At 38.0% G+C, this 13645-nt stretch overlaps 1 protein-coding gene across 2 annotated transcripts in view; it reads right to left on the bottom strand.

The window, feature by feature from the left end:
* Nucleotides 1–13645, bottom strand: part of LOC126278009 (neural cell adhesion molecule 1-B-like) — a 1138606-nt gene that overhangs the window by 18080 nt on the left and 1106881 nt on the right. For both annotated transcript variants that reach the window (XM_049977712.1, XM_049977711.1), the window contains exons 4-6: nucleotides 9362–9493; nucleotides 5835–5981; nucleotides 860–1041 (exon numbers count right to left, since the gene is read on the bottom strand). In XM_049977712.1, coding sequence (XP_049833669.1) covers nucleotides 860–1041; nucleotides 5835–5981; nucleotides 9362–9493 — 461 coding nt within the window. The remainder of the gene's footprint in view (nucleotides 1–859; nucleotides 1042–5834; nucleotides 5982–9361; nucleotides 9494–13645) is intronic.

Below are 13645 nucleotides of genomic sequence, written 5' to 3'. Positions count from 1 at the left end.
CTCTCCAGCTTTGTCTTTCAGTCTCTCACAAATCAGCTTAGCTTGAGAGGGAACTGTGTCCTGATCAGCAGGACAGTTTTTCACTCTACTTGATTATCCTACCATAATTTTAACATTGTTTTTATCTGAGCAAAAATAGCATGACATTTATGAGTAATACTTTAATGAACATTTTTCACAGCTTAAGGGTTTTTATTTGTACATTTTGTAATTGTTCTGACTGTTGATTCTGGTAGAGCAGACTTCTTTGCCAGTTCACAAACTTTAATTTTTGCATTGACATATTTGATATTATTAAGTTTATGTTCCAGAGATAAGGACTATGATTCTTGTTTGATACAAATGAATCCCTTTTGCTTCATTTGGATGACATAGAATCTATCAGATAAGCTGCTCCATGGATAAAATGATTCCACATGAAACCTGTTGCAGCAGACTGAAAACTCAAATCCACAGAAATAGAAATTAACAGCATGCAAGACTATTTGGGCAAGACTGGTTGGGCATAACATATAACTGGAGCCTTCTATTGACCAACAAACTGACCTCCAGATGTAACTGAAAGCTTTAGCTTCACTAGTACATAAGTTCACCAATAATGCTGTCATTGGAAGACACTTTCATCAACCAACAATCAATTGGGAAAATTACAGCTTTGTAACTAGTGGGCATGGCAAGACATACTGCAAAACAATACTAAATACCTTCTCCAAAAATTACATAGAAGAAATTGTTTGGAAGCCCAGTCATGATGGATACATATAGGCTCTAATGCTGATAGTATTATTGTTAAAATCTTTTGTTTTAATAGGAGCACATCTGAACATGAACACTAGAAAAATAAAACAGTGTTCATTACCTGCAGTACACTTGTGTCATTATCACTGATTATAGTTATGTTTTCATCTTCATTGATTGTGACATCATCTTTCATCCATCTGAACACAGGGGGAGGTTCAGCTACAACCTCACATGTCAGATTTTTTGTTCCATTGATGAAACCGTATGCTGTATCCTTCTTATTCTTTTCTTTTGGTTCATCTAATGAAAAGGAAAAATAACGTAAGAGATTACAGGTATTGAAACATATGTTTGTTCATGAGCTAACTGTAAAGTATGAAATTACTTTCATAAAACATCATAAATCTCAGTAGGGTTTTATCCTCTTCCTATCTGATTAATGCAGCTAATTTCTTAGAATATCTTATTTTACATCATTACATTATTTCATGCAGCATGGGATAGCAATATTCAAAATTTACATAATGGCTGACCAAATATGAAGAGTTATGGATTTTTTTAATTGCAGTGTTGTAATAATTTAATGAAAATAATTACCAGTCTTTAAAGACTGATTATTCTTTCTGAAGCACTGAATGCAATTACAATTTATCTGCCACTGGCAGACACTATTCCTCTTATTAGCGATATGCCTCATGAAGTCTTAAAAGACAAATGGAAATCAGGAGTAAAGGTTTAAAACTGGTAAGTTCAAAATTGGTAAAACAGACATGTTAACTGTATTTAATTAAACTCTATCTAATCAGAATACAAAGCAACATAGAGAAGTACACTTTGACTCTAGTTTTCAGAACTAGTGGTTCATTTTCTCCAGGTTCAAGATAAAGTGAAAAATGGGAAAATTGTAGGGAAGAGTTGGATGTACTGGAGTCATTGTTGGGTGCAAATCTCAATCAGAAGCCCAATGACATAATATGATAAGATGACAACAACTTACTCTTGCATTATATGCACATCTGAAAGAACAGACACTGTTGATCATCCAAGTTGTAATTTGAAATTTTTTTACTGACTACAAAATCTTCAACATCAGCTGTGTTAGGTACTACCCAATAGAGACAAATGAAAATTTGTTGACTTGAACCCAGATTTCCTGATAATCAGGGGCGATCACCTTAAAAACTTCTGTGAGCGCTCCCCAAACCAACCCAAACTTCCAAATGTGACACTGTCTAAATCATTATATCATAATCCACTAAATTCACCAGCTGATGCTCACAAAATTCCTTGGATTCCTGCAACAGGGAGAATGAAACAACAAGGAACTGGGACCAACAATGTTATCATCTTGTGCCCACTGAGGCAGTGTCTCATTCTCTAAGTTGCAGGAATCCAAGTACTGTGACAAATGTTAGGTAAAGAATTTAGTGGACTACAATATAAGGATGTGAACAGTGTGATGTATGGACGTTTTGGTTCATCCAGGGAACATACATACACTCCTGGAAATTGAAATAAGAACACCGTGAATTCATTGTCCCAGGAAGGGGAAACTTTATTGACACATTCCTGGGGTCAGATACATCACATGATCACACTGACAGAACCACAGGCACATAGACACAGGCAACAGAGCATGCACAATGTCGGCAGTAGTACAGTGTATATCCACCTTTCGCAGCAATGCAGGCTGCTATTCTCCCATGGAGACGATCATAGAGATGCTGGATGTAGTCCTGTGGAATGGCTTGCCATGCCATTTCCACCTGGCGCATCAGTTGGACCAGCGTTCGTGCTGGACGTGCAGACCGCGTGAGACGACGCTTCATCCAGTCCCAAACATGCTCAATGGGGGACAGATCCGGAGATCTTGCTGGCCAGGGTAGTTGACTTACACCTTCTAGAGCACGTTGGGTGGCACGGGATACATGCGGACGTGCATTGTCCTGTTGGAACAGCAAGTTCCCTTGCCAGTCTAGGAATGGTAGAACGATGGGTTCGATGACGGTTTGGATGTACCGTGCACTATTCAGTGTCCCCTCGATGATCACCAGAGGTGTACGGCCAGTGTAGGAGATCGCTCCCCACACCATGATGCCGGGTGTTGGCCCTGTGTGCCTCGGTCGTATGCAGTCCTGATTGTGGCGCTCACCTGCACGGCGCCAAACACGCATACGACCATCATTGGCACCAAGGAAGAAGCGACTCTCATCACTGAAGACGACACGTCTCCATTCGTCCCTCCATTCACACCTGTCGCGACACCACTGGAGGCGGGCTGCACGATGTTGGGGCATGAGCCGAAGACGGCCTAACGGTGTGCGGGACCGTAGGCCAGCTTCATGGAGAAGGTTGAGAATGGTCCTCGCCGATACCCCAGGAGCAACAGTGTCCCTAATTTGCTGGGAAGTGGCGGTGCGGTCCCCTACGGCACTGCGTAGGATCCTACGGTCTTGGCGTGCATCCGTGCGTCGCTGCGGTCCGGTCCCAGGTCGCCAGGCACGTGCACCTTCCGCCGACAACTGGCGACAACATCGATGTACTGTGGAGACCTCACGCCCCACGTGTTGAGCAATTCGGCGGTACGTCCGCTCGTCCTCCCGCATGCCCACTATACGCCCTCGCTCAAAGTCCGTCAACTGCACATACGGTTCACGTCCACGCTGTCGCGGCATGCTACCAGTGTTAAAGACTGCGATGGAGCTCCGTATGCCACGGCAAACTGGCTGACGCTGATGGCGGCGGTGCACAAACGCTGCGCAGCTAGCGCCATTCGACTGCCTACACCGCGGTTCCTGGTGTGTCCGCTGTGCCGTACGTGTGATCATTGCTTGTACAGCCCTCTTGCAGTGTCTGGAGCAAGTATGGTGGTTCTGATACACCGGTGTCAATGTGTTATTTTTTCCATTTCCAGAAGTGTAGGTAGCTGAAATGATTAAGGTGACTGCTCGTGATAAGGGAAATCTGGGTTTGAACCCTGGTCTGGCACACATTTTTATATGTGACAATTGCATAGTAGATTTATACATGATACAGCTGATGTCAAAACATTCACAGTAAGTGAATCAGCATATCAAACAGATATACTTTAATTACTGGCTAAAATTTTGACTGCCCCCACATCTATAACTGACTGATAAATTCAAAGCAGAATGCAAAAAGGTCTTGTGTTGAATGAGACTTGTACAACATACATGACAAGGGCAATAACAAAAGTAGGTAACACAGAGCTTCCATCAACTTCCTCAATTTCATTAGAAACACTGTGATATTTAGACAGATTTCGATTATTAAAAAGTGTGTGAATATGAGTGTTCTCACAGTGACTGTTACATGAATGAAATATATCTTAGTACTTGTGAGGGTAAGAACACTGTGGTAGAAGACTGCACAAATAAAATTTTGCAGTATCACATCATTGGAGAGTCTAAGGTAGAGTGGTGAGACAGATATTATGATTCAGGGCAGGGTTCTGTGTTGGTGTGCAGGGATATTGACACACATCCATCAGACATGGAGTGAGAAATCGGGAGTCCCTAAAATTGAAAAGGAATATAAAATCTCACCTGATTGGTCACTCACTCTTCAAATTATCTAATTGTATAGATTCAGAGATTAAAGATTAACGTTAAGTGTGACAAGTTGCAAAATCCATTGTAAAGATGCCTTTGTTATTAGAAATGTAGATAACGGTTGTTCAATGCTAAATATCTGTGTGACCATGTAGATGTTCAAGTAGCTGTAGAAGATAAAGAGCTGGTATTTGTTACAAGTGAAAAATCAGTTTTTTTCTATCCCATAATTATTTAATTGGAATAAGCACAAATTAGGTTACTGAAGCATAATAGTAATTTGACTTGTGCCACATTCTTGAAGGTTCTCCGTCAACATACCATCTACATAACACAATGAATGCATGACTGAAAGAACCGTAATAATGTTTTTTAACTTTCAAGACACCCTATGCCCACTTTTGATGGAATGTGAAACTGCAGTGTGTTCAATAATAGATAAGTGGGAAGAAAAGTTGGTTAATGGGTGCCCTGTTAAAACAGTAATGAATCTTTTGTTTTAGGTGAGCATGTAGGCTTGATGGATACTTAAGTATGATGATGATTAAGTCAGTGCTAGATATGAGAACAGCTGTAACTTTGTTACTTTATTAGTTGAGTAACTGCTCTGCAGCACATGGACCAAATTTGAGAAAATGCAAACAGCACTGTTTTTACCAGAATGATGCATACGGAAGTAAAGTAGTAATCAGAAATAAAGAAAACGTTAGAGAGTTTCACAGAAGCAATATATAAATATGAAGTTTGAGAAGAGCAGTGTAATTACAGTAAAATATTGAATTCTCAGATTTATCACAGGCACAGACAATAAACAGCACATAATTAGAACAGAAATCACAGCTGCTTTTTCCACAGGTACACAGAAGTGACATCTGGAATCAAGAGGTGGAAAGACAGAGTCATCTTATATCCATAGCACTGAAACATGGAACATTTTTTGGTGATGTGGAGGAGATTGAGGAGATGATAAAGAGAAATATAAACAACTTAGTTAATATTGGGAAAAAAAGTGGTCATGAGCAAATAGTTTGTGGACATAATACATTCATGTGGAAAAACTGCAGAAGTGATTGAAATCAGTGCTTTCTGGTGAGAATTGTGCCACTCTTCTGCAATGTAGCTCACAGACACCCATTTGGATAAAACTGTTTATTTTACTAAATAGAGGTTCTGTTATAGTTGGAATATTAGCATAAAAAATAAATGAAAAAGCTGAGCTTATAACTCTCTTTGAGGCTTTGCCATTTACTACTAGCAACATACTTTTGGAGAGTACTATTTACTTGTAAAGATTAAAATTTCAGTACAAACAGTTTAATGTCTATATTACAGAAAGTATTAAAATTTTACTCTTATTTATAAGCCACATTTAAAGATAAAACATTATTTTCATTTTTTTTGTTTGTGTAGCGATTCAACTTGGAAGAAAATCGCAGAGTAAAAAAAAAAAAAAAGAAAATGAAAGAAAGAAAATGATTGTCCTGTACACCATCACATACACACACAAGAACATATACTTACGAAGAACTTTGACAAAAATTGTCTTTTGCTGCATGTTTGAGATATGTGGTGAGAGTTGGAAAGCTTGACACTGATAATAACCACGGTCATCCAGTGTAACATTACTAATGAACAGTCCATCTCCTCCAACTTCATATTTTGGATTACCTGTTAAGGAAAATATCACCATAAAATTGTGTCTTCAGTTCAAAAAATTAGTAACGTCTAACCTGTGAGGCGTAAAAAAATTTAAAAATGAATGCAAATTTTTACAATGTGGCAGGAGACATTTAATGGCTCCAAATATAGCCTGAAAAGTCTGTCTCATTTCATTCATATTCTTCACTGAGTGGTGTAAGTACAATACAGGCTATACTACTATGTCATATGACTGCAACTATACTGTGCACCTGAATATATTTCTGGAATGTTGTACCTTCCCACAAACTTTCCTGTAATTCACAGCTGCTGTTGTCACTATGCTGCAGTTGACATGAGCTTAGAAACTCAACTGAATGAGAAGAAAGAAAGCTCCGAGTTTATCTTGCTATTAGTATCATGTTTATTAAAGTTGGATCACAAGGTTGTATTCCATGCAGGGGAAATCATTACATGGACATGTGCCTTGGATTTATGTCTGTCATATTCAGCACGTGCTTATTTTTTGAATAGTGCAGAATTTAAAATAAATGTTGGTGGACAGATCTGAACCATGTTTGGAGAAATGCCTCTCAGGATGTGTTAATAATTAACAACTCAGACTGCCCGTGTACTGCTTTACAGGTAAAGGAAACATCAATGCTGTAGCATTGCAACTAACTACCTGTTAATACACTCTCTTCTACTTGAGCTACAACACATAATTTATTTCATAAAGTGGTAAATCCAATTAATACACTATTATAATATATGTAAATAATTATCTATAGAATAAAAATCCAGTTCAATTCACAGTAATTTTTTAAAATATTGCACAACCAATTTTGAAGCATAAAGCTTTATCTTCAGGTGTCACCAAATAATTATGAGAACATAAATGTGTGGCAATTAGGTCAGTCAAGCAATGGCAGGGGCAGGGGGGGGGGGGGGGGGGGGGTAGGTGAAGGGGTCACATCCATGTCAAATACCAGCAACCACAAAGTGTAGGACCAGCAACCACAGTCACATGGTCATCATGACACAAAATGGTGTAGTGTAGCAGTATGGTGGACTAGTAGCCAATTTTATCATGATGATATTTGTTTCAGTGTAAAACATTTAAGTCATCAATTTAAATATTCATAGCCCTATGTATGGACATTCTGGATGTTTGGTGTGTTACAAACATTAATGGAGTTTAATTTAATGTATAGAATTTACTCTATCTATCTAGAAACTGAATAATATGAAAAATATTATCTATGGGTATTGCAGAGTTCTATTTGGATCATTCAGTTATCTGTTCCATGGATTATGTTTGTGACAGTGTGCTGAAATCCACATCTGTATATATATGTTTTACAAACTACTGTGATGTGCATATCTGAGGGTACTTCTTATTGCACTGAGATGTAGAATATGGTAATTGATTCAGGTTCCAATAGACCATGGATATGAGTGATTGTATTCACATTAAACATCCTGCAAGTTTATATATGTTATTATGGCTTTTATGTGAGAAGATGAGAGGGAGGAAAGGAGAAAAATATATCGATGTGTGATTTTAATGGAATATTTCCAATGAACAAAATGTGTTAGGAAAAATAGATTGGCTAAAACTGCTGTATATAATTTCCTAAAACTTGTTCTAAATTCCACTGATTATAATGAAGTAAACTGTGGATTGTTTTTAGAATTATCTAAGGCATTTAATGTTGTTGATAATAAAATATTGCTTGACAACTATAGTGCTATGAAGTCTGTGGCACTGGTTGTATGTAGTTTAAATCATACATATGTGATAGATACCAGAAATCAGAAATAGTTCGTCAAGGTAAATCCTACTTTTTTGAATGCGAGAAAATTGCTCGTGGAGTGCCCCAAGAATTGGTGTTGGGGCCCCTGTTGTCCTTGATATTATTGAACACAATCTGATGCTGGACTGTTTGCTGATGATACTAGTCTCTTTTTTAAAGCTCAGAACGTGACTGACATAGACAAAAATAGAAATAACAACTGAAGAAGCAATTAAATGGTTTAGAGATGAGAGGCTAGCTGTTAATGAGAAGAAACCATTGTTAAAGAATTTCAGGCATACTTCAAATATAGTATTGGTGTTCGGGCCCCTGTTGTCCTTGATATTATTGAACACAATCTGATGCTGGACTGTTTGCTGATGATACTAGTCTCTTTTTTAAAGCTCAGAACGTGACTGACATAGACAAAAATAGAAATAACAACTGAAGAAGCAATTAAATGGTTTAGAGCTGAGAGGCTAGCTGTTAATGAGAAGAAACCATTGTTAAAGAATTTCAGGCATACTTCAAATATAGTAAACCCTAATATAATACTGAAGTCAGGCAAACAGAAAATGCTACAAACTTCAGATACTAAATTTTTGGGAATTTAGTTAAATGAGCAACTTGAATTGGATAAATGTGTAGAATGGCTCAATAAAAAATTAAGTGAATACTGTTACATATTTTGAATGGTCAAAAATTTATGCAGTGAAGTAGAAAAACACTCCTTTATTATTCAAAAACGAGCAATAAGATTTATAAAAGGGGTTGTACCTAGGGAGTGGAGGAGAAGGAGATTAATGTTTAACGTCCCATTGACAATGAAGTCATTAGAGATGGAGCACAAGCTCGGATTAGGGAAGTATGGGGAAGGAAATCGACTGAGCCCTTTCAAAGGAAATATCCTGGCATTTGCCTGAAATGAGTTAGGGAAATCATCAAAAACCTGAGTCAGGATGGCTGGACATGGGTTTGAACCATCGTCCTCCCAAATGCGAGTCCAGTGTGCTAACCACTGCCGGTCCTAGAGAGTCCTGTAGATAAATATTCATAGAACTGAAAATTATGACTCTTATATCAATATATATTGATGAAAGTATATGCTTTCTGAAATCCCATCCCTAGTTCTTTTCTTCAAACAGTGAATACCTTGATTATGAAACTAGACACAGAACCGACTTTTTGGTACTCTCTCCTTAAGAATTAAAAAGATATCAAAGCTGCAGGTTATTAAAAATGAACTTAAGAAAATGCTTATAAGTGAAAGCTTTTACAATGTTGATGAGTACATGAATTTCATGAATTCAAGGACAACCATAACATAAGGTAAATGTAGCCTTGTGTCACCAGATATATTGGATATAATGTAAACTTAGAATTTGTTTGGTGTATGTATTTGACTATCTGTAGGATCTGTCTCTGTGTGATTTGTTTCTGTTTATGTATTTAATTGTCTGTATGATTTGCTATGTACACTATTATTTAAGCTTTTTTGTATCAAGATATGACAAATCGTATACCATTGTATATGATAAAATGGATGATCAATAAATATACACTATCAAACATATGTTTGGAGCAAAAGTTCCAAATGTATGTATAGTATCTTACCATCTACTGAAGTTCCATTAACTTCCCACTTGATAGTTGGTTCAGGATCTCCTTGAACTTCACATTTTACCAAGGCATTTGATTTCTCTTTCACCTCCTGAATCTCCGGTGTGTCTTCAAAATGTATGGGTGCTGAAAGAAAATTACTCTTGTACTCTCATTTGTACTACTGCTGAAGCAATCTTTTCAATAGCTTGGTTTAAAAATAATACTGTAAAGAACTTACAGGAGAAAATAAACCATTTGTTTTGTATTTTGAGTAATGTGTACCCATGATGTACACAAATAATTGACATGGTTTATTTCACTTGCAACAAAAAATGCAATTAAAAGAAGTGTGAGAGCTAAAGTGCTGTGGTTCATACATAAAAATGTTCCCAAAAGATGTGTTAAAGGATGATTAGCATTATATGGGCCTAAAAATCTTATTCTTTGAGTTACACTGTTTAGACAACTGACAATGTTTTAAGGTTTCCCCTGGTATTCAAGGACCAGTCTCCTTAATATTAGATAAACCAGGTTTCATCATTTCAAAAGAAGCATCATAGACATTTGTAGTACTTGCACTTATAACAGGAGTTCAGCTGCTCAATCCAAGATGACTGAGGCCAGTGTCAAATGTGTTACACAAAATGTTCCCATGAGAGAACAAAAGTGTATTGACATTGGTGGTTGACTGTTTTGAAAATAAATTGTGAACTGTAACTAACTTGTTATGAACTGTTGCAAGTTTGTAACTTTAACAACAAATATAATAGCTAAAACATAAAAGCCAAGGAAAATAAAATGCTTTCATCATGGTGCTAGATATTTGCAAGCATTTATCTCCAGGACCATTGATGTAGAGCATATGTCTGTGGCAAATTTTCAGTTTCAAATGATGGACCAGTCCAGTCATCTCCTGGGATATCAACATCTCCTGCTGGCACATATGGATGTGTCCATTTTGTTACCGTAGTCTGCAGCCTCTTGTATAAAATACAAAGGTTGAATAAAAAGTAATGCCTCCACCTTTGTAAATTTGGTTTGATGGGAATATCTTAATAAATCAAACGCAGAAATAGTGCTTAGAATGTTATGTTTAATTACCAATATTCACTTTTTCACATAATCACCACCCAATGGGATACATTTCTGCCAATGATGAACAAGTTTTCTGAAGTCGTCAAGGAAGAAGTTGGCACTCTGTTTCTGCAACCAGAGCCTCACAGTTCTCTCAACGTCTTCATCAGAAGCATAATGACATCCCCGCAGATTGTCTTTCATTATCGGGAACAGGAGGAAGTCAGTTGGTGCTAAATCTGGACAGTATGGAGGATGCTGTATGGTGGTGATTCAGTCTCTGAAGTTCTGCTGTGGTGGCATGTGAAGTGTGAGGTTTGGCATTGTCATGCTTCAGGAAAACATTTCCCTTTTCCTTTTGGACGCTTGTTAGCCGTCGTTTCAGAGTTTGCAGCATTGCGATGTAACACTCTGAATTTATTGTTGTTCCACCATCAAGGAAATCAACATTGATAACACCATCTGCGTCCCAGAACACTGTGGCCATGATTTTTCCAGCTGTGGGCTGTGTCTCGAATTTCCTTTTCTGAGGTGAGTCTTTGTGTCAGTATTCCACAGACTGATGTTTCGCCTCCAGGTGTAATGGTGTACCCACATTTCGTCTCCAGTCACAGTTGAATGGAGAAAGGCATCACCACATGAGAGGAGTTCCTAGGAAATTTCAAGTCTGTGCACTTTCATTTCAGGAGTCAGCATCTGGGGTACCCATCATGCACATATGTTCAAATACCCAAGCAAAGCAATAATGTGACCAACACATTATAGTGGAATGCCAATTGAGCTTGCAGTTTCTCTGTGAGTGATGCGACGATCATCCTGAATCAACCTGTCAAGATCTTTGTTTGTTATGCAGGTCAGATGTTCCCATCTCAACATCTTTAAAATTACTTGCCCAATGATGCACAGTACTCATATCAACACAATCACCGTAAACTGCTTTCATTCTCTGATGAATCTCCTTTAGGTGACACCTTCTGCTGTCAAGAATTCAATTACTGCACGTTGCTTAAGTCACATTGACTGACTGACTGCGCACGGTTCCATACTTTACACTGTAACAACGCAACTGTTCAGTGCTAAGGCTTCCTGCCAACTAGAGCCATAGAGAAGAGGCTATGGAACAAGCCAGTACCTACTGCGTATCAATGCTGCCAACTGTTGAAGGGTTACAAAGGTGGAGGCATTACTTTTCAGTCAACCCTCATAGGTTGCTAGAACCCTCACATTCTGTTGCGGAAGAGGAGGAGATATTGACCATGTTGTCAAATGAAGCTGATTGTTCACTAATAGTATGGTTGGACAGATTGCTATTCACCAGATAGAGGAGATTCAAAATTGCAGAATGGGACAGTGGAAAAGATGCAATAAATGTGTACAGTGTTTCATTTGAAGTGGTGCAACCTAGTTTGTCTAATGGTAGCAATAATATGATTTATTAACAGTAACAGTCATACAAAAATTTGTACAAAATCACACTTTTACTCTGAAGAGAAATCTTGTGCACCCTGTTCTTACAAAGAATTTGACAGAGTGCACTCACACATACAAAGAGAAACACAATTTGGACACCACCAGGACATTTATTTTGGCACTTTTTCCCTTCTGCCTCTTACTGACCTCTGTTTTCTGTTTTATTCAAGTTCATTTTATCTTCAATTTCAATGACTGTGACTGCCCATGTTATAAGGGGGATATTGAATGTATACAAAGATGTTCCGCATGAGTGGTCACAGGTTTGTTTAATCCATTGAAGAGTGTAACAGAGATACTGAAGGGACTGAACTGGCAGACTCCTGAACACAGATGTAAACTATACCAAGAAAGTCTATTAATAAAATTTCAAGAACCGGTTCTAAATGATGATGTAGAAATATATATGAGTGTCATTTTTTTCAACCTCCGGTCACTTAGTATAGAAGGTACACGAGCGGCTAAAAGTGAACATGTGCTGTAGACTACTGCGCAACTCTCGCACTACACACTCCACCATTGCTGACCTCAAGTCTTCAGTCTATGTTGCACTACAGCCATCATCGTTGCTCCCACCAAGTGTGAATTACAAAGTGTAATTCGGTTTCTGAAAGCAGAAGGGAATAGTGGCGCAGAAATTCATCAGAGAATGAGCCTAGTGTATAGTATTAACTTCATGACTGATGGTGTTGTGCGTGAATGGTGCCAAAAGTTTAAAGATGGCCGAAATGATGTGCATGATGAAGGGGGCCAAGGATGCAAGTCTTTTGTTACAGCCAACCTTGTTGAACATGTTGGCAGAATGATTAGAGAAAATCGTAGGTTCACCATAACTGCTATCTCTATGGAAATTCCAGAAGTTTCAAGATCTGTCAATCACTCAATCATTACTGAACATTTAGGCTACAAAAAAACTTAGTGCTCGTTGGGTTCCAAAAATGTTGACAGACACCTACAAAAGTCACCGAACGGTGTCAGCTTTGAATTTTCTTGACTGTTATCACGGTGAAGGAGAGAACTTTCTGAAATCAAATGTTACTGTAGATGAAACTTGGATCCAATATGACACACAAGAAACAAAACGACATTACAACAGTGGATGCATCAAAACTCGCCAAACAAACTACAAAAATTCAAACAAACATTCAACAACAGAAAGGTTATGGCTATCGTGTTTTTGGAAATTTATGCAGCCCGGAACCACTATCAATGCAGTCGCTTATTGTGAAACTTTACAGTGTTCCCGGAGAGGCATTAAAAACAAATGAAGAGGAATGCTGACTTCAGGAATTGTGTTGATCCATGACAATACTTGTATACACACTGCTGGCACAACCCAACAGCTCCTTGAACAATTTCAATGGGACATTTTCGATCATCCACCGTACAGTCCTGACCTGGTGCTGAGTAACTTTCATCTTTTCCCTGAACTGAAGATGTGGCTAGGAGGGCAGCAATTTCGAACTAACAAAGATCTTCAAAACACCATCAATGCTCATTTGAAATCATTGGCAGTAACATTTTTTGAAGAGGGTATTGCAAAGCTTGTCCACAAGTATAATAAATGTCTCAATCTTTTCGGTGATTACATTGGAAAGTAACCGTAAGTGTACAAAACTTTTGGTAATTAAATAATTGTTTTCTATGAACTTGTCTTTTATTTATAGCCTACCGGAAGTTAAAAAAAAATAGGTCTCATGCTACAGTCCCTTAGATATCACACACATACGGACCATCAGGACTCGAATTTAG

The sequence above is a fragment of the Schistocerca gregaria genome, chromosome 6 (assembly GCF_023897955.1).
Source record: "Schistocerca gregaria isolate iqSchGreg1 chromosome 6, iqSchGreg1.2, whole genome shotgun sequence".
Classification (NCBI taxonomy): Eukaryota; Metazoa; Arthropoda; class Insecta; order Orthoptera; family Acrididae; genus Schistocerca; species Schistocerca gregaria.
Note: the sequence above shows the minus strand (reverse complement) of the source record. Positions and strands in the feature narration are given on the sequence as shown.